Source organism: Danio rerio, chromosome 8 (genome assembly GCF_049306965.1).
Source record: "Danio rerio strain Tuebingen ecotype United States chromosome 8, GRCz12tu, whole genome shotgun sequence".
NCBI lineage: Eukaryota > Metazoa > Chordata > Actinopteri > Cypriniformes > Danionidae > Danio > Danio rerio.
This window is the reverse complement of record NC_133183.1, coordinates 39,089,060-39,112,669: the sequence shown is the minus strand read 5'-3', so window position 1 is coordinate 39,112,669 and position 23,610 is coordinate 39,089,060. Positions and strand designations below refer to the sequence as shown.

Below are 23,610 nucleotides of genomic sequence, written 5' to 3'. Positions count from 1 at the left end.
AACCCATCAGATTTTAGCCCAGAAGAGTTTCTCTTTTCCTAAATTAAAGCAAAACTTCATAATATTGTGTTTATGAATTCATTCGTGTGTGTGTGTGTGTGTGTGTGTGTGTGTGTGTGTATGTGTGTGTTGCACTGCTGGAGTGAAGGTTAACCAGTCCACACAGTTCATGCGGCTATAATCTTTATTATCTTTTATTAATAAACTATGTACAATATTTACACGTCGGCTCCAGGTCTCTTGGATGAAGGTCTCTCAGCGACGTGGTCTCTTCTGGTCGCCGCGCGTCTCTGGTGAAGATGGGGAGCGGGACCGTTTCCCTCCGGCGTCCCGGACCGAAGATGCCGCACCTGCTGAGGACGAGGAGGGCAAAGGCTCGGTCTGGCAGGAGAAGGACGGCCTCTTTCTCTTCTCAGCAGCATAGGCCTCACTGAACAGATCGAGCGCAAACACACACAAGCAGACATCATGTGAGATTTGGACAAACACTAGAACATGCGGCTATGCCAAGTACAGTTTACTCACGCGTCTATGATGGGAATGACGTATCGGCCGCTGCCGTCTATCATGACTCCCTTTCGGTCTGGGTCGTCCACCTCCAACAGGAAGCTGCGGGGAATCCCTGTGCTCTTCCGGATGCGCTTGTGCGGCGCGGAGCGGCTGCCCTGTGAATTGAGGAGTGACAGTCAAACTCTGAGCAAACAATCTGACTGATGAGGACAAGAGCTCAAGTTCACAGCAACCGTGAGCTTGGAAAACCCAGTTACCACATTAGTGGGGCAGTGCCTAATGTGGTGTCCCGGGATCCCAAGCAGCCTCATGGCCTCACTAGTGAACATCAGAACCATGAGAATCAGCTCAGACATCTCTCACAAAGCAAACCTGTCAGTGTCTGAACGCTCACCTGCTGGAGTAGTAGCACAGGCTGGACTGGTACATCACCGCTTTCAGCTTGTCCTCCTCTGACGCCTTTGCCTCAGCCAGATTCTCAGTCTGTTTCACAGGCATTTGCACATTTGAATCTTTTTCACCCTCAACCCTTCAAACAATCTCAAATCTCCCTAAGAAGCTGAGTGCGTGTGCGTATATTGTGTGCTTTACATTGCTATTGTGCTATTCATTTGTTCAATACCTTCAACAACTGCTCCAGTGAGAGGAGTGAAGGATCAGCTCTAGGTGAAGGTTCACGCCAGCGTCCAGCTTGATGTCTGCAAAACAAAGGAGCTTGTGTGACTAAAACACCAGGGACAGACCAGGAGTCTTCATATAACATCTAACAGAGGACGCGTGTGCTCATTTCACAGCACTCACCCAACAAATCTTCTGTTTGAGGACTTCAGTCCCGCCGCAGGGATCCGTCTGATGATGACCGACGTGTTTTTAGGGATGAGAGCATCATCTGTGTATTCTGACAGCAAAATAAAATCAGAATCAGCACATAATTATGGAGCACGGTATACTTTGAGAGCCATTAGCCTTTTAAAACAGCCAAAACATCCCTACATGTCAGCATCAGCACCACCTTACAGCTTCCAGAAGTGTCTGATGTAACGCATCTAATGTTAGCGTAGAACAGTTGAAGTGTCTTTTCCTCAACTCACCTTCATCAGTCTGGGCGTTGCTGATCTTCAGCTGGCAGAACTTCAGCCTCTTGCTCCTCATGATCTGCCGCTTCAGCTCCCCCGCGCTGATGTTGAGGCCTTCAAACTGGAGCGAGTCGTAGGTGAGTCGACTCTGGAACCTGTAGTGAACACAAGACATACTGAACACAAACACAAAGCACAGCGTAATAAAAAGGGTCAAACCTGAGTGATGGGAACAGCAGGCGATCAATCGACGTATCCAACGATCAATAATATCGATAATCTGGAAAAATTGTCACGGAGGACGCAGAGATCAGATGCCAATCGACACAGCGAGATTCAAACAACAGCCACAGGACGGTTGTCATGGATGCTGATGATGAACACGTGACGCATGCGCTGTACAACTTCCGGCAATATTATCATTATTAATATTAATTTTATTGATAGTAGTAGTAAAATCATTGCGATAAGTATAATAAAATAAACAGCAGAACAGTTGGCCATCTCTGAATAATACACAGCGACGTTTCCCTGCACGAACGATTCAGGCCTTCGCCAAGAAGACTCGGGTGAGTCGATGATTCAGGGATTGATTCAACTGTCCGTTCATCCTATTGGCTTCTTTGGCTGAATGAATCGTTCAATGCTTTACTCAAATAAAGCGGCCTCTTGCTGCCACCTATTGGGGGTTTGCTTTTTTGTTTTCAAAAGTACTTTGACACTTTTTTAAAGGCACCTTTAAGTTCATTTTTGCACAAAAGCTCGTCTCTGTGCGTTCCAAATGGTTTGAAATTTCCTTAGCACATGGTTTTCTTGATGCGTTTGAAATTTTCAATGTAAATCCACTCGTACTTGCATTTGATCTTTATTATGCCTTAAAATCAAAACTATACTAAAGGTGTCTTATCCAAATGCAGATTTTCATTCAAAACGTTATGACAGAACCATATTACTTTACAGTGGCCCATGGATATATATATATATATATATATATATATATATATATATATATATATATATATGTGTGTGTGTGTGTTGCTTGTTTCTTATTTACCCATGCAGTGACTTTTAGGCATAAATACTATGTAGGCTTGCTAAAGGGTTGCATGAGAAATGTCATCATCGTGAGAGCTTGACTTTTTTTTTGTCGCTGCCTTTAGTTGTGGTGAAATGAGATGCATCATGTCGTTTATCTGTTTGTGCAGTCTGTACCTTCATTTCTGAATCGTGTGGCATCGTACTTGAAGCCAAGTCATTTAGCCCAAGGCATAGTTGTCTTAGAATGAGTAGTTTGCTGATCAAATTCCACATTTTGATGAGGCAAAACACATCTTGGATGTTTTAATTACTATTTTAGGTGAAAAACAAAACAATGAGATTTGTGTAAAATCTAAAGTTAACCAAGTTAAAGTTAAAGCGGCCTCTTGCTGCCACCTATTGGGGGTTTGCTTTTTTGTTTTCAAAAGTACTTTGACACTTTTTTAAAGGCACCTTTAAGTTCATTTTTGCACAAAAGCTCGTCTCTGTGCGTTCCAAATGGTTTGAAATTTCCTTAGCACATGGTTTTCTTGATGCGTTTGAAATTTTCAATGTAAATCCACTCGTACTTGCATTTGATCTTTATTATGCCTTAAAATCAAAACTATACTAAAGGTGTCTTATCCAAATGCAGATTTTCATTCAAAACGTTATGACAGAACCATATTACTTTACAGTGGCCCATGGATATATATATATATATATATATATATATATATATATATGTGTGTGTGTGTGTTGCTTGTTTCTTATTTACCCATGCAGTGACTTTTAGGCATAAATACTATGTAGGCTTGCTAAAGGGTTGCATGAGAAATGTCATCATCGTGAGAGCTTGACTTTTTTTTTGTCGCTGCCTTTAGTTGTGGTGAAATGAGATGCATCATGTCGTTTATCTGTTTGTGCAGTCTGTACCTTCATTTCTGAATCGTGTGGCATCGTACTTGAAGCCAAGTCATTTAGCCCAAGGCATAGTTGTCTTAGAATGAGTAGTTTGCTGATCAAATTCCACATTTTGATGAGACAAAACACATCTTGGATGTTTTAATTACTATTTTAGGTGAAAAACAAAACAATGAGATTTGTGTAAAATCTAAAGTTAACCAAGTCCAGCCCGCCATCTTGTCCTGCCTCTCAGTTCTCTTAAGCCTTGGGCCGGCTCTGTGAAGTGGCCTCTTTTGGGCTCATCATTGAAGACCGGACGAGCTGCAACATTTCGTTCTGCCAGGTTCTGGGAGTAGATGAGCATGTCATCGCTCTAGACTATGGTCAACTTGTGAAGTTACTCATACACCTCCGCTCATGGCATATTACCATTAAAATGAAACTTTTCCAGCAGAATATGACGCTCTAAAAAAAAAAACTCCATCGGCACTGGTAACTATGAAAAACACGACTGAGCACTAATGGTACACTCAACAATTTACACTGACATTTGAAGGATCACCTGACATTAAAGACTGACGTAAGAACGCTGGAGGAACATCAAATTTTAACACGGAAGAGTTTTTTTTGTCTCTCTCAAATTAAAGCAATATTTCTTAATCTTGTTGTTTTTTTTTTTTTTTACTGTACAGTTGCCCCAGGTGTTTATCAGGTGTGATGCCTGCTCATCTGACCTTTGACCTCGGCACTCAACTGCTGCCAGTTTTCTTTCGATGCCATGAGATTTCTGAATTCTACATGCAGGAACCGATGCATTCCTTTTTTTTTTTTTAAACAAAACAGATATGGCAGACACGGCCAAACATTGAAACTTTGGAGGGCATTGAGGGGGAAAAAAAAGCACAATATCATCAAGGGGAATAAAAGGTTTGATCAAAGCGTGCGTTTACACACGTTCATTTAAATATGGACAAAACCAACATTGGGTTAATTTTGTTATTAGATTTAAAATGCACGGACCCTATTTGACCCAGTGTTCATATATACATATGTTTTTATGAATGAATATTTTTGCATATAAAAGATAATAAAAGACTGACTAGACAGATTAGATAGTTTAATAGACAGATTGACACGTGTAGTCATTCGTTCCTGTGTATTTGATGACTAGCTTCCAGCAGTATCTGGCTGCAGACTTGCATGCAATCTGAGACACAAAGCACTCAGCGGAGCTAGTGAGGTCACTGTGAGAGGCGGGGTTAGGGGTGCACACTCACTGACAGCCTAGATTTAGCCTGGTTTTAACCAAGCCGTCTATTAGACTTTTAACCCTTATGTATTGTTCATATTGTTCAAGTGGCTGTTTTTTGCCCCCAATGACCTCCATTATAACTAAACTTGTTTTCATTGCAAAGCCATGACACCAGATAGTAACTCATTCTTTATTGTTGGTGGTTTCCCTGTTGGGATGAGATAAAATGAGTCATTTTTACTTTTGATGGTCAGTTGGCACCTTTAAACACCCCAAAAAAATGCTTGCTGGGATGGTACCAAGAGGCTGTGCTCACTTCTGGACAGAGGGGGTGTAGACTTGCAGCTAGTGCCGATAAGTGGTGCAGACGCTGAGGCTGTTCTGTATGCGAGTGTTGAGGTTTTGAAACATCAGCTGACAACGTGTAGGTAGAGAGTAGCAGGTTCTGGGAGTAGATGAGCTTGTCACCGGTTTAGACTTTGACCGACTTGTGAAGTTACTCACAAGACCTCCGCTTATGGGACATTACCATTCAAATGAAACGTTTCCAGCAGAATATGACGCTTCAAAAAACTCCATCGGCACTGGTAACTATGAAAAACACGACTGAGCACTAATAGTGTACTCAACACTTTACACTGACATTTGAAGGATCACCTGACATTAAAGACTGAAGTAAGAACGCTGAAAAAAACCCATCAGATTTTAGCCCAGAAGAGTTTCTCTTTTCCTAAATTAAAGCAAAACTTCATGATATTGTGTTTATGAATTCATTCGTGTGTGTGTGTGTGTGTGTGTGTGTGTGTGTGTGTGTTGCACTGCTGGAGTGAAGGTTAACCAGTCCACACAGTTCATGCGGCTATAATCTTTATTATCTTTTATTAATAAACTATGTACAATATTTACACGTCGGCTCCAGGTCTCTTGGATGAAGGTCTCTCAGCGACGTGGTCTCTTCTGGTCGCCGCGCGTCTCTGGTGAAGATGGGGAGCGGGACCGTTTCCCTCCGGCGTCCCGGACCGAAGATGCCGCACCTGCTGAGGACGAGGAGGGCAAAGGCTCGGTCTGGCAGGAGAAGGACGGCCTCTTTCTCTTCTCAGCAGCATAGGCCTCACTGAACAGATCGAGCGCAAACACACACAAGCAGACATCATGTGAGATTTGGACAAACACTAGAACATGCGGCTATGCCAAGTACAGTTTACCCACGCGTCTATGATGGGAATGACGTATCGGCCGCTGCCGTCTATCATGACTCCCTTTCGGTCTGGGTCGTCCACCTCCAACAGGAAGCTGCGGGGAATCCCTGTGCTCTTCCGGATGCGCTTGTGCGGCGCGGAGCGGCTGCCCTGTGAATTGAGGAGTGACAGTCAAACTCTGAGCAAACAATCTGACTGATGAGGACAAGAGCTCAAGTTCACAGCAACCGTGAGCTTGGAAAACCCAGTTACCACATTAGTGGGGCAGTGCCTAATGTGGTGTCCCGGGATCCCAAGCAGCCTCATGGCCTCACTAGTGAACATCAGAACCATGAGAATCAGCTCAGACATCTCTCACAAAGCAAACCTGTCAGTGTCTGAACGCTCACCTGCTGGAGTAGTAGCACAGGCTGGACTGGTACATCACCGCTTTCAGCTTGTCCTCCTCTGACGCCTTTGCCTCAGCCAGATTCTCAGTCTGTTTCACAGGCATTTGCACATTTGAATCTTTTTCACCCTCAACCCTTCAAACAATCTCAAATCTCCCTAAGAAGCTGAGTGCGTGTGCGTATATTGTGTGCTTTACATTGCTATTGTGCTATTCATTTGTTCAATACCTTCAACAACTGCTCCAGTGAGAGGAGTGAAGGATCAGCTCTAGGTGAAGGTTCACGCCAGCGTCCAGCTTGATGTCTGCAAAACAAAGGAGCTTGTGTGACTAAAACACCAGGGACAGACCAGGAGTCTTCATATAACATCTAACAGAGGACGCGTGTGCTCATTTCACAGCACTTACCCAACAAATCTTCTGTTTGAGGACTTCAGTCCCGCCGCAGGGATCCGTCTGATGATGACCGACGTGTTTTTAGGGATGAGAGCATCATCTGTGTATTCTGACAGCAAAATAAAATCAGAATCAGCACATAATTATGGAGCACGGTATACTTTGAGAGCCATTAGCCTTTTAAAACAGCCAAAACATCCCTACATGTCAGCATCAGCACCACCTTACAGCTTCCAGAAGTGTCTGATGTAACGCATCTAATGTTAGCGTAGAACAGTTGAAGTGTCTTTTCCTCAACTCACCTTCATCAGTCTGGGCGTTGCTGATCTTCAGCTGGCAGAACTTCAGCCTCTTGCTCCTCATGATCTGCCGCTTCAGCTCCCCCGCGCTGATGTTGAGGCCTTCAAACTGGAGCGAGTCGTAGGTGAGTCGACTCTGGAACCTGTAGTGAACACAAGACATACTGAACACAAACACAAAGCACAGCGTAATAAAAAGGGTCAAACCTGAGTGATGGGAACAGCAGGCGATCAATCGACGTATCCAACGATCAATAATATCGATAATCTGGAAAAATTGTCACGGAGGACGCAGAGATCAGATGCCAATCGACACAGCGAGATTCAAACAACAGCCACAGGACGGTTGTCATGGATGCTGATGATGAACACGTGACGCATGCGCTGTACAACTTCCGGCAATATTATCATTATTAATATTAATTTTATTGATAGTAGTAGTAAAATCATTGCGATAAGTATAATAAAATAAACAGCAGAACAGTTGGCCATCTCTGAATAATACACAGCGACGTTTCCCTGCACGAACGATTCAGGCCTTCGCCAAGAAGACTCGGGTGAGTCGATGATTCAGGGATTGATTCAACTGTCCGTTCATCCTATTGGCTTCTTTGGCTGAATGAATCGTTCAATGCTTTACTCAAATAAAGCGGCCTCTTGCTGCCACCTATTGGGGGTTTGCTTTTTTGTTTTCAAAAGTACTTTGACACTTTTTTAAAGGCACCTTTAAGTTCATTTTTGCACAAAAGCTCGTCTCTGTGCGTTCCAAATGGTTTGAAATTTCCTTAGCACATGGTTTTCTTGATGCGTTTGAAATTTTCAATGTAAATCCACTCGTACTTGCATTTGATCTTTATTATGCCTTAAAATCAAAACTATACTAAAGGTGTCTTATCCAAATGCAGATTTTCATTCAAAACGTTATGACAGAACCATATTACTTTACAGTGGCCCATGGATATATATATATATATATATATATATATATATATATATATATATATATATATATATATATATATATATGTGTGTGTGTGTGTTGCTTGTTTCTTATTTACCCATGCAGTGACTTTTAGGCATAAATACTATGTAGGCTTGCTAAAGGGTTGCATGAGAAATGTCATCATCGTGAGAGCTTGACTTTTTTTTTTGTCGCTGCCTTTAGTTGTGGTGAAATGAGATGCATCATGTCGTTTATCTGTTTGTGCAGTCTGTACCTTCATTTCTGAATCGTGTGGCATCGTACTTGAAGCCAAGTCATTTAGCCCAAGGCATAGTTGTCTTAGAATGAGTAGTTTGCTGATCAAATTCCACATTTTGATGAGGCAAAACACATCTTGGATGTTTTAATTACTATTTTAGGTGAAAAACAAAACAATGAGATTTGTGTAAAATCTAAAGTTAACCAAGTCCAGCCCGCCATCTTGTCCTGCCTCTCAGTTCTCTTAAGCCTTGGGCCGGCTCTGTGAAGTGGCCTCTTTTGGGCTCATCATTGAAGACCGGACGAGCTGCAACATTTCGTTCTGCCAGGTTCTGGGAGTAGATGAGCATGTCATCGCTCTAGACTATGGTCAACTTGTGAAGTTACTCATACACCTCCGCTCATGGCATATTACCATTAAAATGAAACTTTTCCAGCAGAATATGACGCTCTAAAAAAAAAAAACTCCATCGGCACTGGTAACTATGAAAAACACGACTGAGCACTAATGGTACACTCAACAATTTACACTGACATTTGAAGGATCACCTGACATTAAAGACTGACGTAAGAACGCTGGAGGAACATCAAATTTTAACACGGAAGAGTTTTTTTTGTCTCTCTCAAATTAAAGCAATATTTCTTAATCTTGTTGTTTTTTTTTTTTTTTACTGTACAGTTGCCCCAGGTGTTTATCAGGTGTGATGCCTGCTCATCTGACCTTTGACCTCGGCACTCAACTGCTGCCAGTTTTCTTTCAATGCCATGAGATTTCTGAATTCTACATGCAGGAACCGATGCATTCCTTTTTTTTTTTTTAAACAAAACAGATATGGCAGACACGGCCAAACATTGAAACTTTGGAGGGCATTGAGGGGAAAAAAAAGCACAATATCATCAAGGGGAATAAAAGGTTTGATCAAAGCGTGCGTTTACACACGTTCATTTAAATATGGACAAAACCAACATTGGGTTAATTTTGTTATTAGATTTAAAATGCACGGACCCTATTTGACCCAGTGTTCATATATACATATGTTTTTATGAATGAATATTTTTGCATATAAAAGATAATAAAAGACTGACTAGACAGATTAGATAGTTTAATAGACAGATTGACACGTGTAGTCATTCGTTCCTGTGTATTTGATGACTAGCTTCCAGCAGTATCTGGCTGCAGACTTGCATGCAATCTGAGACACAAAGCACTCAGCGGAGCTAGTGAGGTCACTGTGAGAGGCGGGGTTAGGGGTGCACACTCACTGACAGCCTAGATTTAGCCTGGTTTTAACCAAGCCGTCTATTAGACTTTTAACCCTTATGTATTGTTCATATTGTTCAAGTGGCTGTTTTTTGCCCCCAATGACCTCCATTATAACTAAACTTGTTTTAATTGCAAAGCCATGACACCAGATAGTAACTCATTCTTTATTGTTGGTGGTTTCCCTGTTGGGATGAGATAAAATGAGTCATTTTTACTTTTGATGGTCAGTTGGCACCTTTAAACACCCCAAAAAAATGCTTGCTGGGATGGTACCAAGAGGCTGTGCTCACTTCTGGACAGAGGGGGTGTAGACTTGCAGCTAGTGCCGATAAGTGGTGCAGACGCTGAGGCTGTTCTGTATGCGAGTGTTGAGGTTTTGAAACATCAGCTGACAACGTGTAGGTAGAGAGTAGCAGGTTCTGGGAGTAGATGAGCTTGTCACCGGTGTAGACTTTGACCGACTTGTGAAGTTACTCACAAGACCTCCGCTTATGGGACATTACCATTCAAATGAAACGTTTCCAGCAGAATATGACGCTTCAAAAAACTCCATCGGCACTGGTAACTATGAAAAACACGACTGAGCACTAATAGTGTACTCAACACTTTACACTGACATTTGAAGGATCACCTGACATTAAAGACTGAAGTAAGAACGCTGAAAAAAACCCATCAGATTTTAGCCCAGAAGAGTTTCTCTTTTCCTAAATTAAAGCAAAACTTCATGATATTGTGTTTATGAATTCATTCGTGTGTGTGTGTGTGTGTGTGTGTGTATGTGTGTGTTGCACTGCTGGAGTGAAGGTTAACCAGTCCACACAGTTCATGCGGCTATAATCTTTATTATCTTTTATTAATAAACTATGTACAATATTTACACGTCGGCTCCAGGTCTCTTGGATGAAGGTCTCTCAGCGACGTGGTCTCTTCTGGTCGCCGCGCGTCTCTGGTGAAGATGGGGAGCGGGACCGTTTCCCTCCGGCGTCCCGGACCGAAGATGCCGCACCTGCTGAGGACGAGGAGGGCAAAGGCTCGGTCTGGCAGGAGAAGGACGGCCTCTTTCTCTTCTCAGCAGCATAGGCCTCACTGAACAGATCGAGCGCAAACACACACAAGCAGACATCATGTGAGATTTGGACAAACACTAGAACATGCGGCTATGCCAAGTACAGTTTACTCACGCGTCTATGATGGGAATGACGTATCGGCCGCTGCCGTCTATCATGACTCCCTTTCGGTCTGGGTCGTCCACCTCCAACAGGAAGCTGCGGGGAATCCCTGTGCTCTTCCGGATGCGCTTGTGCGGCGCGGAGCGGCTGCCCTGTGAATTGAGGAGTGACAGTCAAACTCTGAGCAAACAATCTGACTGATGAGGACAAGAGCTCAAGTTCACAGCAACCGTGAGCTTGGAAAACCCAGTTACCACATTAGTGGGGCAGTGCCTAATGTGGTGTCCCGGGATCCCAAGCAGCCTCATGGCCTCACTAGTGAACATCAGAACCATGAGAATCAGCTCAGACATCTCTCACAAAGCAAACCTGTCAGTGTCTGAACGCTCACCTGCTGGAGTAGTAGCACAGGCTGGACTGGTACATCACCGCTTTCAGCTTGTCCTCCTCTGACGCCTTTGCCTCAGCCAGATTCTCAGTCTGTTTCACAGGCATTTGCACATTTGAATCTTTTTCACCCTCAACCCTTCAAACAATCTCAAATCTCCCTAAGAAGCTGAGTGCGTGTGCGTATATTGTGTGCTTTACATTGCTATTGTGCTATTCATTTGTTCAATACCTTCAACAACTGCTCCAGTGAGAGGAGTGAAGGATCAGCTCTAGGTGAAGGTTCACGCCAGCGTCCAGCTTGATGTCTGCAAAACAAAGGAGCTTGTGTGACTAAAACACCAGGGACAGACCAGGAGTCTTCATATAACATCTAACAGAGGACGCGTGTGCTCATTTCACAGCACTTACCCAACAAATCTTCTGTTTGAGGACTTCAGTCCCGCCGCAGGGATCCGTCTGATGATGACCGACGTGTTTTTAGGGATGAGAGCATCATCTGTGTATTCTGACAGCAAAATAAAATCAGAATCAGCACATAATTATGGAGCACGGTATACTTTGAGAGCCATTAGCCTTTTAAAACAGCCAAAACATCCCTACATGTCAGCATCAGCACCACCTTACAGCTTCCAGAAGTGTCTGATGTAACGCATCTAATGTTAGCGTAGAACAGTTGAAGTGTCTTTTCCTCAACTCACCTTCATCAGTCTGGGCGTTGCTGATCTTCAGCTGGCAGAACTTCAGCCTCTTGCTCCTCATGATCTGCCGCTTCAGCTCCCCCGCGCTGATGTTGAGGCCTTCAAACTGGAGCGAGTCGTAGGTGAGTCGACTCTGGAACCTGTAGTGAACACAAGACATACTGAACACAAACACAAAGCACAGCGTAATAAAAAGGGTCAAACCTGAGTGATGGGAACAGCAGGCGATCAATCGACGTATCCAACGATCAATAATATCGATAATCTGGAAAAATTGTCACGGAGGACGCAGAGATCAGATGCCAATCGACACAGCGAGATTCAAACAACAGCCACAGGACGGTTGTCATGGATGCTGATGATGAACACGTGACGCATGCGCTGTACAACTTCCGGCAATATTATCATTATTAATATTAATTTTATTGATAGTAGTAGTAAAATCATTGCGATAAGTATAATAAAATAAACAGCAGAACAGTTGGCCATCTCTGAATAATACACAGCGACGTTTCCCTGCACGAACGATTCAGGCCTTCGCCAAGAAGACTCGGGTGAGTCGATGATTCAGGGATTGATTCAACTGTCCGTTCATCCTATTGGCTTCTTTGGCTGAATGAATCGTTCAATGCTTTACTCAAATAAAGCGGCCTCTTGCTGCCACCTATTGGGGGTTTGCTTTTTTGTTTTCAAAAGTACTTTGACACTTTTTTAAAGGCACCTTTAAGTTCATTTTTGCACAAAAGCTCGTCTCTGTGCGTTCCAAATGGTTTGAAATTTCCTTAGCACATGGTTTTCTTGATGCGTTTGAAATTTTCAATGTAAATCCACTCGTACTTGCATTTGATCTTTATTATGCCTTAAAATCAAAACTATACTAAAGGTGTCTTATCCAAATGCAGATTTTCATTCAAAACGTTATGACAGAACCATATTACTTTACAGTGGCCCATGGATATATATATATATATATATATATATATATATATATATATATATATATATATATATATATATATATATATGTGTGTGTGTGTGTTGCTTGTTTCTTATTTACCCATGCAGTGACTTTTAGGCATAAATACTATGTAGGCTTGCTAAAGGGTTGCATGAGAAATGTCATCATCGTGAGAGCTTGACTTTTTTTTTTGTCGCTGCCTTTAGTTGTGGTGAAATGAGATGCATCATGTCGTTTATCTGTTTGTGCAGTCTGTACCTTCATTTCTGAATCGTGTGGCATCGTACTTGAAGCCAAGTCATTTAGCCCAAGGCATAGTTGTCTTAGAATGAGTAGTTTGCTGATCAAATTCCACATTTTGATGAGGCAAAACACATCTTGGATGTTTTAATTACTATTTTAGGTGAAAAACAAAACAATGAGATTTGTGTAAAATCTAAAGTTAACCAAGTCCAGCCCGCCATCTTGTCCTGCCTCTCAGTTCTCTTAAGCCTTGGGCCGGCTCTGTGAAGTGGCCTCTTTTGGGCTCATCATTGAAGACCGGACGAGCTGCAACATTTCGTTCTGCCAGGTTCTGGGAGTAGATGAGCATGTCATCGCTCTAGACTATGGTCAACTTGTGAAGTTACTCATACACCTCCGCTCATGGCATATTACCATTAAAATGAAACTTTTCCAGCAGAATATGACGCTCTAAAAAAAAAAAACTCCATCGGCACTGGTAACTATGAAAAACACGACTGAGCACTAATGGTACACTCAACAATTTACACTGACATTTGAAGGATCACCTGACATTAAAGACTGACGTAAGAACGCTGGAGGAACATCAAATTTTAACACGGAAGAGTTTTTTTTGTCTCTCTCAAATTAAAGCAATATTTCTTAATCTTGTTGTTTTTTTTTTTTTTTACTGTACAGTTGCCCCAGGTGTTTATCAGGTGTGATGCCTGCTCATCTGACCTTTGACCTCGGCACTCAACTGCTGCCAGTTTTCTTTCAATGCCATGAGATTTCTGAATTCTACATGCAGGAACCGATGCATTCCTTTTTTTTTTTTTAAACAAAACAGATATGGCAGACACGGCCAAACATTGAAACTTTGGAGGGCATTGAGGGGAAAAAAAAGCACAATATCATCAAGGGGAATAAAAGGTTTGATCAAAGCGTGCGTTTACACACGTTCATTTAAATATGGACAAAACCAACATTGGGTTAATTTTGTTATTAGATTTAAAATGCACGGACCCTATTTGACCCAGTGTTCATATATACATATGTTTTTATGAATGAATATTTTTGCATATAAAAGATAATAAAAGACTGACTAGACAGATTAGATAGTTTAATAGACAGATTGACACGTGTAGTCATTCGTTCCTGTGTATTTGATGACTAGCTTCCAGCAGTATCTGGCTGCAGACTTGCATGCAATCTGAGACACAAAGCACTCAGCGGAGCTAGTGAGGTCACTGTGAGAGGCGGGGTTAGGGGTGCACACTCACTGACAGCCTAGATTTAGCCTGGTTTTAACCAAGCCGTCTATTAGACTTTTAACCCTTATGTATTGTTCATATTGTTCAAGTGGCTGTTTTTTGCCCCCAATGACCTCCATTATAACTAAACTTGTTTTAATTGCAAAGCCATGACACCAGATAGTAACTCATTCTTTATTGTTGGTGGTTTCCCTGTTGGGATGAGATAAAATGAGTCATTTTTACTTTTGATGGTCAGTTGGCACCTTTAAACACCCCAAAAAAATGCTTGCTGGGATGGTACCAAGAGGCTGTGCTCACTTCTGGACAGAGGGGGTGTAGACTTGCAGCTAGTGCCGATAAGTGGTGCAGACGCTGAGGCTGTTCTGTATGCGAGTGTTGAGGTTTTGAAACATCAGCTGACAACGTGTAGGTAGAGAGTAGCAGGTTCTGGGAGTAGATGAGCTTGTCACCGGTGTAGACTTTGACCGACTTGTGAAGTTACTCACAAGACCTCCGCTTATGGGACATTACCATTCAAATGAAACGTTTCCAGCAGAATATGACGCTTCAAAAAACTCCATCGGCACTGGTAACTATGAAAAACACGACTGAGCACTAATAGTGTACTCAACACTTTACACTGACATTTGAAGGATCACCTGACATTAAAGACTGAAGTAAGAACGCTGAAAAAAACCCATCAGATTTTAGCCCAGAAGAGTTTCTCTTTTCCTAAATTAAAGCAAAACTTCATGATATTGTGTTTATGAATTCATTCGTGTGTGTGTGTGTGTGTGTGTGTGTATGTGTGTGTTGCACTGCTGGAGTGAAGGTTAACCAGTCCACACAGTTCATGCGGCTATAATCTTTATTATCTTTTATTAATAAACTATGTACAATATTTACACGTCGGCTCCAGGTCTCTTGGATGAAGGTCTCTCAGCGACGTGGTCTCTTCTGGTCGCCGCGCGTCTCTGGTGAAGATGGGGAGCGGGACCGTTTCCCTCCGGCGTCCCGGACCGAAGATGCCGCACCTGCTGAGGACGAGGAGGGCAAAGGCTCGGTCTGGCAGGAGAAGGACGGCCTCTTTCTCTTCTCAGCAGCATAGGCCTCACTGAACAGATCGAGCGCAAACACACACAAGCAGACATCATGTGAGATTTGGACAAACACTAGAACATGCGGCTATGCCAAGTACAGTTTACTCACGCGTCTATGATGGGAATGACGTATCGGCCGCTGCCGTCTATCATGACTCCCTTTCGGTCTGGGTCGTCCACCTCCAACAGGAAGCTGCGGGGAATCCCTGTGCTCTTCCGGATGCGCTTGTGCGGCGCGGAGCGGCTGCCCTGTGAATTGAGGAGTGACAGTCAAACTCTGAGCAAACAATCTGACTGATGAGGACAAGAGCTCAAGTTCACAGCAACCGTGAGCTTGGAAAACCCAGTTACCACATTAGTGGGGCAGTGCCTAATGTGGTGTCCCGGGATCCCAAGCAGCCTCATGGCCTCACTAGTGAACATCAGAACCATGAGAATCAGCTCAGACATCTCTCACAAAGCAAACCTGTCAGTGTCTGAACGCTCACCTGCTGGAGTAGTAGCACAGGCTGGACTGGTACATCACCGCTTTCAGCTTGTCCTCCTCTGACGCCTTTGCCTCAGCCAGATTCTCAGTCTGTTTCACAGGCATTTGCACATTTGAATCTTTTTCACCCTCAACCCTTCAAACAATCTCAAATCTCCCTAAGAAGCTGAGTGCGTGTGCGTATATTGTGTGCTTTACATTGCTATTGTGCTATTCATTTGTTCAATACCTTCAACAACTGCTCCAGTGAGAGGAGTGAAGGATCAGCTCTAGGTGAAGGTTCACGCCAGCGTCCAGCTTGATGTCTGCAAAACAAAGGAGCTTGTGTGACTAAAACACCAGGGACAGACCAGGAGTCTTCATATAACATCTAACAGAGGACGCGTGTGCTCATTTCACAGCACTCACCCAACAAATCTTCTGTTTGAGGACTTCAGTCCCGCCGCAGGGATCCGTCTGATGATGACCGACGTGTTTTTAGGGATGAGAGCATCATCTGTGTATTCTGACAGCAAAATAAAATCAGAATCAGCACATAATTATGGAGCACGGTATACTTTGAGAGCCATTAGCCTTTTAAAACAGCCAAAACATCCCTACATGTCAGCATCAGCACCACCTTACAGCTTCCAGAAGTGTCTGATGTAACGCATCTAATGTTAGCGTAGAACAGTTGAAGTGTCTTTTCCTCAACTCACCTTCATCAGTCTGGGCGTTGCTGATCTTCAGCTGGCAGAACTTCAGCCTCTTGCTCCTCATGATCTGCCGCTTCAGCTCCCCCGCGCTGATGTTGAGGCCTTCAAACTGGAGCGAGTCGTAGGTGAGTCGACTCTGGAACCTGTAGTGAACACAAGACATACTGAACACAAACACAAAGCACAGCGTAATAAAAAGGGTCAAACCTGAGTGATGGGAACAGCAGGCGATCAATCGACGTATCCAACGATCAATAATATCGATAATCTGGAAAAATTGTCACGGAGGACGCAGAGATCAGATGCCAATCGACACAGCGAGATTCAAACAACAGCCACAGGACGGTTGTCATGGATGCTGATGATGAACACGTGACGCATGCGCTGTACAACTTCCGGCAATATTATCATTATTAATATTAATTTTATTGATAGTAGTAGTAAAATCATTGCGATAAGTATAATAAAATAAACAGCAGAACAGTTGGCCATCTCTGAATAATACACAGCGACGTTTCCCTGCACGAACGATTCAGGCCTTCGCCAAGAAGACTCGGGTGAGTCGATGATTCAGGGATTGATTCAACTGTCCGTTCATCCTATTGGCTTCTTTGGCTGAATGAATCGTTCAATGCTTTACTCAAATAAAGCGGCCTCTTGCTGCCACCTATTGGGGGTTTGCTTTTTTGTTTTCAAAAGTACTTTGACACTTTTTTAAAGGCACCTTTAAGTTCATTTTTGCACAAAAGCTCGTCTCTGTGCGTTCCAAATGGTTTGAAATTTCCTTAGCACATGGTTTTCTTGATGCGTTTGAAATTTTCAATGTAAATCCACTCGTACTTGCATTTGATCTTTATTATGCCTTAAAATCAAAACTATACTAAAGGTGTCTTATCCAAATGCAGATTTTCATTCAAAACGTTATGACAGAACCATATTACTTTACAGTGGCCCATGGATATATATATATATATATGTGTGTGTGTGTGTTGCTTGTTTCTTATTTACCCATGCAGTGACTTTTAGGCATAAATACTATGTAGGCTTGCTAAAGGGTTGCATGAGAAATGTCATCATCGTGAGAGCTTGACTTTTTTTTTGTCGCTGCCTTTAGTTGTGGTGAAATGAGATGCATCATGTCGTTTATCTGTTTGTGCAGTCTGTACCTTCATTTCTGAATCGTGTGGCATCGTACTTGAAGCCAAGTCATTTAGCCCAAGGCATAGTTGTCTTAGAATGAGTAGTTTGCTGATCAAATTCCACATTTTGATGAGGCAAAACACATCTTGGATGTTTTAATTACTATTTTAGGTGAAAAACAAAACAATGAGATTTGTGTAAAATCTAAAGTTAACCAAGTCCAGCCCGCCATCTTGTCCTGCCTCTCAGTTCTCTTAAGCCTTGGGCCGGCTCTGTGAAGTGGCCTCTTTTGGGCTCATCATTGAAGACCGGACGAGCTGCAACATTTCGTTCTGCCAGGTTCTGGGAGTAGATGAGCATGTCATCGCTCTAGACTATGGTCAACTTGTGAAGTTACTCATACACCTCCGCTCATGGCATATTACCATTAAAATGAAACTTTTCCAGCAGAATATGACGCTCTAAAAAAAAAAAACTCCATCGGCACTGGTAACTATGAAAAACACGACTGAGCACTAATGGTACACTCAACAATTTACACTGACATTTGAAGGATCACCTGACATTAAAGACTGACGTAAGAACGCTGGAGGAACATCAAATTTTAACACGGAAGAGTTTTTTTTGTCTCTCTCAAATTAAAGCAATATTTCTTAATCTTGTTGTTTTTTTTTTTTTACTGTACAGTTGCCCCAGGTGTTTATCAGGTGTGATGCCTGCTCATCTGACCTTTGACCTCGGCACTCAACTGCTGCCAGTTTTCTTTCAATGCCATGAGATTTCTGAATTCTACATGCAGGAACCGATGCATTCCTTTTTTTTTTTTTTAAACAAAACAGATATGGCAGACACGGCCAAACATTGAAACTTTGGAGGGCATTGAGGGGAAAAAAAAGCACAATATCATCAAGGGGAATAAAAGGTTTGATCAAAGCGTGCGTTTACACACGTTCATTTAAATATGGACAAAACCAACATTGGGTTAATTTTGTTATTAGATTTAAAATGCACGGACCCTATTTGACCCAGTGTTCATATATACATATGTTTTTATGAATGAATATTTTTGCATATAAAAGATAATAAAAGACTGACTAGACAGATTAGATAGTTTAATAGACAGATTGACACGTGTAGTCATTCGTTCCTGTGTATTTGATGACTAGCTTCCAGCAGTATCTGGCTGCAGACTTGCATGCAATCTGAGACACAAAGCACTCAGCGGAGCTAGTGAGGTCACTGTGAGAGGCGGGGTTAGGGGTGCACACTCACTGACAGCCTAGATTTAGCCTGGTTTTAACCAAGCCGTCTATTAGACTTTTAACCCTTATGTATTGTTCATATTGTTCAAGTGGCTGTTTTTTGCCCCCAATGACCTCCATTATAACTAAACTTGTTTTAATTGCAAAGCCATGACACCAGATAGTAACTCATTCTTTATTGTTGGTGGTTTCCCTGTTGGGATGAGATAAAATGAGTCATTTTTACTTTTGATGGTCAGTTGGCACCTTTAAACACCCCAAAAAAATGCTTGCTGGGATGGTACCAAGAGGCTGTGCTCACTTCTGGACAGAGGGGGTGTAGACTTGCAGCTAGTGCCGATAAGTGGTGCAGACGCTGAGGCTGTTCTGTATGCGAGTGTTGAGGTTTTGAAACATCAGCTGACAACGTGTAGGTAGAGAGTAGCAGGTTCTGGGAGTAGATGAGCTTGTCACCGGTGTAGACTTTGACCGACTTGTGAAGTTACTCACAAGACCTCCGCTTATGGGACATTACCATTCAAATGAAACGTTTCCAGCAGAATATGACGCTTCAAAAAACTCCATCGGCACTGGTAACTATGAAAAACACGACTGAGCACTAATAGTGTACTCAACACTTTACACTGACATTTGAAAGATCACCTGACATTAAAGACTGAAGTAAGAACGCTGAAAAAAACCCATCAGATTTTAGCCCAGAAGAGTTTCTCTTTTCCTAAATTAAAGCAAAACTTCATGATATTGTGTTTATGAATTCATTCGTGTGTGTGTGTGTGTGTGTGTGTGTGTTGCACTGCTGGAGTGAAGGTTAACCAGTCCACACAGTTCATGCGGCTATAATCTTTATTATCTTTTATTAATAAACTATGTACAATATTTACACGTCGGCTCCAGGTCTCTTGGATGAAGGTCTCTCAGCGACGTGGTCTCTTCTGGTCGCCGCGCGTCTCTGGTGAAGATGGGGAGCGGGACCGTTTCCCTCCGGCGTCCTGGACCGAAGATGCCGCACCTGCTGAGGACGAGGAGGGCAAAGGCTCGGTCTGGCAGGAGAAGGACGGCCTCTTTCTCTTCTCAGCAGCATAGGCCTCACTGAACAGATCGAGCGCAAACACACACAAGCAGACATCATGTGAGATTTGGACAAACACTAGAACATGCGGCTATGCCAAGTACAGTTTACTCACGCGTCTATGATGGGAATGACGTATCGGCCGCTGCCGTCTATCATGACTCCCTTTCGGTCTGGGTCGTCCACCTCCAACAGGAAGCTGCGGGGAATCCCTGTGCTCTTCCGGATGCGCTTGTGCGGCGCGGAGCGGCTGCCCTGTGAATTGAGGAGTGACAGTCAAACTCTGAGCAAACAATCTGACTGATGAGGACAAGAGCTCAAGTTCACAGCAACCGTGAGCTTGGAAAACCCAGTTACCACATTAGTGGGGCAGTGCCTAATGTGGTGTCCCGGGATCCCAAGCAGCCTCATGGCCTCACTAGTGAACATCAGAACCATGAGAATCAGCTCAGACATCTCTCACAAAGCAAACCTGTCAGTGTCTGAACGCTCACCTGCTGGAGTAGTAGCACAGGCTGGACTGGTACATCACCGCTTTCAGCTTGTCCTCCTCTGACGCCTTTGCCTCAGCCAGATTCTCAGTCTGTTTCACAGGCATTTGCACATTTGAATCTTTTTCACCCTCAACCCTTCAAACAATCTCAAATCTCCCTAAGAAGCTGAGTGCGTGTGCGTATATTGTGTGCTTTACATTGCGTTTTGCTATTGTGCTATTCATTTGTTCAATACCTTCAACAACTGCTCCAGTGAGAGGAGTGAAGGATCAGCTCTAGGTGAAGGTTCACGCCAGCGTCCAGCTTGATGTCTGCAAAACAAAGGAGCTTGTGTGACTAAAACACCAGGGACAGACCAGGAGTCTTCATATAACATCTAACAGAGGACGCGTGTGCTCATTTCACAGCACTTACCCAACAAATCTTCTGTTTGAGGACTTCAGTCCCGCCGCAGGGATCCGTCTGATGATGACCGACGTGTTTTTAGGGATGAGAGCATCATCTGTGTATTCTGACAGCAAAATAAAATCAGAATCAGCACATAATTATGGAGCACGGTATACTTTGAGAGCCATTAGCCTTTTAAAACAGCCAAAACATCCCTACATGTCAGCATCAGCACCACCTTACAGCTTCCAGAAGTGTCTGATGTAACGCATCTAATGTTAGCGTAGAACAGTTGAAGTGTCTTTTCCTCAACTCACCTTCATCAGTCTGGGCGTTGCTGATCTTCAGCTGGCAGAACTTCAGCCTCTTGCTCCTCATGATCTGCCGCTTCAGCTCCCCCGCGCTGATGTTGAGGCCTTCAAACTGGAGCGAGTCGTAGGTGAGTCGACTCTGGAACCTGTAGTGAACACAAGACATACTGAACACAAACACAAAGCACAGCGTAATAAAAAGGGTCAAACCTGAGTGATGGGAACAGCAGGCGATCAATCGACGTATCCAACGATCAATAATATCGATAATCTGGAAAAATTGTCACGGAGGACGCAGAGATCAGATGCCAATCGACACAGCGAGATTCAAACAACACCCACAGGACGGTTGTCATGGATGCTGATGATGAACACGTGACGCATGCGCTGTACAACTTCCGGCAATATTATCATTATTAATATTAATTTTATTGATAGTAGTAGTAAAATCATTGCGATAAGTATAATAAAATAAACAGCAGAACAGTTGGCCATCTCTGAATAATACACAGCGACGTTTCCCTGCACGAACGATTCAGGCCTTCGCCAAGAAGACTCGGGTGAGTCGATGATTCAGGGATTGATTCAACTGTCCGTTCATCCTATTGGCTTCTTTGGCTGAATGAATCGTTCAATGCTTTACTCAAATAAAGCGGCCTCTTGCTGCCACCTATTGGGGGTTTGCTTTTTTGTTTTCAAAAGTACTTTGACACTTTTTTAAAGGCACCTTTAAGTTCATTTTTGCACAAAAGCTCGTCTCTGTGCGTTCCAAATGGTTTGAAATTTCCTTAGCACATGGTTTTCTTGATGCGTTTGAAATTTTCAATGTAAATCCACTCGTACTTGCATTTGATCTTTATTATGCCTTAAAATCAAAACTATACTAAAGGTGTCTTATCCAAATGCAGATTTTCATTCAAAACGTTATGACAGAACCATATTACTTTACAGTGGCCCATGGATATATATATATATATATGTGTGTGTGTGTGTTGCTTGTTTCTTATTTACCCATGCAGTGACTTTTAGGCATAAATACTATGTAGGCTTGCTAAAGGGTTGCATGAGAAATGTCATCATCGTGAGAGCTTGACTTTTTTTTTGTCGCTGCCTTTAGTTGTGGTGAAATGAGATGCATCATGTCGTTTATCTGTTTGTGCAGTCTGTACCTTCATTTCTGAATCGTGTGGCATCGTACTTGAAGCCAAGTCATTTAGCCCAAGGCATAGTTGTCTTAGAATGAGTAGTTTGCTGATCAAATTCCACATTTTGATGAGGCAAAACACATCTTGGATGTTTTAATTACTATTTTAGGTGAAAAACAAAACAATGAGATTTGTGTAAAATCTAAAGTTAACCAAGTCCAGCCCGCCATCTTGTCCTGCCTCTCAGTTCTCTTAAGCCTTGGGCCGGCTCTGTGAAGTGGCCTCTTTTGGGCTCATCATTGAAGACCGGACGAGCTGCAACATTTCGTTCTGCCAGGTTCTGGGAGTAGATGAGCATGTCATCGGTCTAGACTATGGTCAACTTGTGAAGTTACTCATACACCTCCGCTCATGGCATATTACCATTAAAATGAAACTTTTCCAGCAGAATATGACGCTCTAAAAAAAAAACTCCATCGGCACTGGTAACTATGAAAAACACGACTGAGCACTAATGGTACACTCAACAATTTACACTGACATTTGAAGGATCACCTGACATTAAAGACTGACGTAAGAACGCTGGAGGAACATCAAATTTTAACACGGAAGAGTTTTTTTTGTCTCTCTCAAATTAAAGCAATATTTCTTAATCTTGTTGTTTTTTTGTTTTTTTTTTACTGTACAGTTGCCCCAGGTGTTTATCAGGTGTGATGCCTGCTCATCTGACCTTTGACCTCGGCACTCAACTGCTGCCAGTTTTCTTTCAATGCCATGAGATTTCTGAATTCTACATGCAGGAACCGATGCATTCCTTTTTTTTCCTTTTTTTTTTTTAAACAAAACAGATATGGCAGACACGGCCAAACATTGAAACTTTGGAGGGCATTGAGGGGAAAAAAAAGCACAATATCATCAAGGGGAATAAAAGGTTTGATCAAAGCGTGCGTTTACACACGTTCATTTAAATATGGACAAAACCAACATTGGGTTAATTTTGTTATTAGATTTAAAATGCACGGACCCTATTTGACCCAGTGTTCATATATACATATGTTTTTATGAATGAATATTTTTGCATATAAAAGATAATAAAAGACTGACTAGACAGATTAGATAGTTTAATAGACAGATTGACACGTGTAGTCATTCGTTCCTGTGTATTTGATGACTAGCTTCCAGCAGTATCTGGCTGCAGACTTGCATGCAATCTGAGACACAAAGCACTCAGCGGAGCTAGTGAGGTCACTGTGAGAGGCGGGGTTAGGGGTGCACACTCACTGACAGCCTAGATTTAGCCTGGTTTTAACCAAGCCGTC

The 23,610-nt window shown here is 42.8% G+C and overlaps 5 protein-coding genes across 10 annotated transcripts; all 5 read right to left on the bottom strand.

The window, feature by feature from the left end:
• Positions 1-161: 161 nt before the first annotated feature.
• On the bottom strand, positions 162-2,552 carry LOC110438820 (E3 ubiquitin-protein ligase RBBP6-like). Of its 2 annotated transcripts, XM_073910735.1 has the most exons (7): positions 1,602-2,534; positions 1,312-1,408; positions 1,133-1,208; positions 905-993; positions 768-828; positions 526-665; positions 169-430 (listed from the first exon to the last, which is right to left on the bottom strand). In XM_073910735.1, the coding sequence occupies exons 1-7, from the start codon at positions 1,759-1,761 to the stop codon at positions 256-258; spliced, it is 798 nt and encodes a 265-aa protein (XP_073766836.1). In that variant the 5' UTR covers positions 1,762-2,534; the 3' UTR covers positions 169-255. The 2 variants fall into 2 exon arrangements, with proteins under 2 accessions (XP_021327797.1, XP_073766836.1); XM_021472122.3 differs by lacking the exon at positions 768-828 and having other exon boundaries at positions 162-430; positions 1,602-2,552.
• Positions 2,553-5,606: 3,054 nt separating this feature from the next.
• LOC141375802 (E3 ubiquitin-protein ligase RBBP6-like) lies at positions 5,607-7,997 on the bottom strand. Of its 2 annotated transcripts, XM_073910733.1 has the most exons (7): positions 7,047-7,979; positions 6,757-6,853; positions 6,578-6,653; positions 6,350-6,438; positions 6,213-6,273; positions 5,971-6,110; positions 5,614-5,875 (listed from the first exon to the last, which is right to left on the bottom strand). In XM_073910733.1, exons 1-7 carry the CDS (start codon positions 7,204-7,206, stop codon positions 5,701-5,703), a joined length of 798 nt encoding a protein of 265 aa, XP_073766834.1. In that variant the 5' UTR covers positions 7,207-7,979; the 3' UTR covers positions 5,614-5,700. The 2 variants fall into 2 exon arrangements, with proteins under 2 accessions (XP_073766835.1, XP_073766834.1); XM_073910734.1 differs by lacking the exon at positions 6,213-6,273 and having other exon boundaries at positions 5,607-5,875; positions 7,047-7,997.
• A 923-nt stretch (positions 7,998-8,920) lies between these two features.
• Positions 8,921-12,716, bottom strand: LOC141375801 (E3 ubiquitin-protein ligase RBBP6-like). Of its 2 annotated transcripts, XM_073910731.1 has the most exons (7): positions 11,766-12,698; positions 11,476-11,572; positions 11,297-11,372; positions 11,069-11,157; positions 10,932-10,992; positions 10,690-10,829; positions 8,921-10,594 (listed from the first exon to the last, which is right to left on the bottom strand). In XM_073910731.1, exons 1-7 carry the CDS (start codon positions 11,923-11,925, stop codon positions 10,420-10,422), a joined length of 798 nt encoding a protein of 265 aa, XP_073766832.1. In that variant the 5' UTR covers positions 11,926-12,698; the 3' UTR covers positions 8,921-10,419. The 2 variants fall into 2 exon arrangements, with proteins under 2 accessions (XP_073766832.1, XP_073766833.1); XM_073910732.1 differs by lacking the exon at positions 10,932-10,992 and having other exon boundaries at positions 9,064-10,594; positions 11,766-12,716.
• Positions 12,717-13,641: 925 nt separating this feature from the next.
• On the bottom strand, positions 13,642-18,903 carry LOC141375798 (E3 ubiquitin-protein ligase RBBP6-like). Of its 2 annotated transcripts, XM_073910724.1 has the most exons (7): positions 16,487-18,080; positions 16,197-16,293; positions 16,018-16,093; positions 15,790-15,878; positions 15,653-15,713; positions 15,411-15,550; positions 13,642-15,315 (listed from the first exon to the last, which is right to left on the bottom strand). In XM_073910724.1, the coding sequence occupies exons 1-7, from the start codon at positions 16,644-16,646 to the stop codon at positions 15,141-15,143; spliced, it is 798 nt and encodes a 265-aa protein (XP_073766825.1). In that variant the 5' UTR covers positions 16,647-18,080; the 3' UTR covers positions 13,642-15,140. The 2 variants fall into 2 exon arrangements, with proteins under 2 accessions (XP_073766825.1, XP_073766826.1); XM_073910725.1 differs by lacking the exon at positions 15,653-15,713 and having other exon boundaries at positions 13,785-15,315; positions 16,487-18,903.
• Positions 18,458-23,610, bottom strand: LOC141375799 (E3 ubiquitin-protein ligase RBBP6-like). 2 transcript variants are annotated; one of them, XM_073910726.1, is made up of 7 exons: positions 21,153-22,861; positions 20,863-20,959; positions 20,684-20,759; positions 20,449-20,537; positions 20,312-20,372; positions 20,070-20,209; positions 18,458-19,974 (listed from the first exon to the last, which is right to left on the bottom strand). In XM_073910726.1, exons 1-7 carry the CDS (start codon positions 21,310-21,312, stop codon positions 19,800-19,802), a joined length of 798 nt encoding a protein of 265 aa, XP_073766827.1. In that variant the 5' UTR covers positions 21,313-22,861; the 3' UTR covers positions 18,458-19,799. The 2 variants fall into 2 exon arrangements, with proteins under 2 accessions (XP_073766827.1, XP_073766828.1); XM_073910727.1 differs by lacking the exon at positions 20,312-20,372 and having other exon boundaries at positions 18,499-19,974; positions 21,153-23,610.

What these genes read in the sequence shown, in the direction of transcription:
- LOC110438820 (XM_073910735.1), bottom strand. Translation starts at nt 1,761, where the DNA reads ATGTCTTGTGTTCACTACAGGTTCCAGAGTCGACTCACCTACGACTCG. An exon ending in TCAAACAGAAGATTTGTTGG is followed by an intron (nt 1,209 to 1,311) that starts GTGAGTGCTGTG and finishes TTTGTTTTGCAG; the next exon opens with ACATCAAGCTGGACGCTGGC. An exon ending in GTCATTCCCATCATAGACGC is followed by an intron (nt 431 to 525) that starts GTGAGTAAACTG and finishes CGATCTGTTCAG; the next exon opens with TGAGGCCTATGCTGCTGAGA.
- LOC141375802 (XM_073910733.1), bottom strand. Translation starts at nt 7,206, where the DNA reads ATGTCTTGTGTTCACTACAGGTTCCAGAGTCGACTCACCTACGACTCG. An exon ending in TCAAACAGAAGATTTGTTGG is followed by an intron (nt 6,654 to 6,756) that starts GTAAGTGCTGTG and finishes TTTGTTTTGCAG; the next exon opens with ACATCAAGCTGGACGCTGGC. An exon ending in GGCACTGCCCCACTAATGTG is followed by an intron (nt 6,111 to 6,212) that starts GTAACTGGGTTT and finishes CTCAATTCACAG; the next exon opens with GGCAGCCGCTCCGCGCCGCA.
- LOC141375801 (XM_073910731.1), bottom strand. Translation starts at nt 11,925, where the DNA reads ATGTCTTGTGTTCACTACAGGTTCCAGAGTCGACTCACCTACGACTCG. An exon ending in CAACGCCCAGACTGATGAAG is followed by an intron (nt 11,573 to 11,765) that starts GTGAGTTGAGGA and finishes TTTTGCTGTCAG; the next exon opens with AATACACAGATGATGCTCTC. An exon ending in TCAAACAGAAGATTTGTTGG is followed by an intron (nt 11,373 to 11,475) that starts GTAAGTGCTGTG and finishes TTTGTTTTGCAG; the next exon opens with ACATCAAGCTGGACGCTGGC.
- LOC141375798 (XM_073910724.1), bottom strand. Translation starts at nt 16,646, where the DNA reads ATGTCTTGTGTTCACTACAGGTTCCAGAGTCGACTCACCTACGACTCG. An exon ending in CAACGCCCAGACTGATGAAG is followed by an intron (nt 16,294 to 16,486) that starts GTGAGTTGAGGA and finishes TTTTGCTGTCAG; the next exon opens with AATACACAGATGATGCTCTC. An exon ending in GTCATTCCCATCATAGACGC is followed by an intron (nt 15,316 to 15,410) that starts GTGAGTAAACTG and finishes CGATCTGTTCAG; the next exon opens with TGAGGCCTATGCTGCTGAGA.
- LOC141375799 (XM_073910726.1), bottom strand. Translation starts at nt 21,312, where the DNA reads ATGTCTTGTGTTCACTACAGGTTCCAGAGTCGACTCACCTACGACTCG. An exon ending in CAACGCCCAGACTGATGAAG is followed by an intron (nt 20,960 to 21,152) that starts GTGAGTTGAGGA and finishes TTTTGCTGTCAG; the next exon opens with AATACACAGATGATGCTCTC. An exon ending in GTCATTCCCATCATAGACGC is followed by an intron (nt 19,975 to 20,069) that starts GTGAGTAAACTG and finishes CGATCTGTTCAG; the next exon opens with TGAGGCCTATGCTGCTGAGA.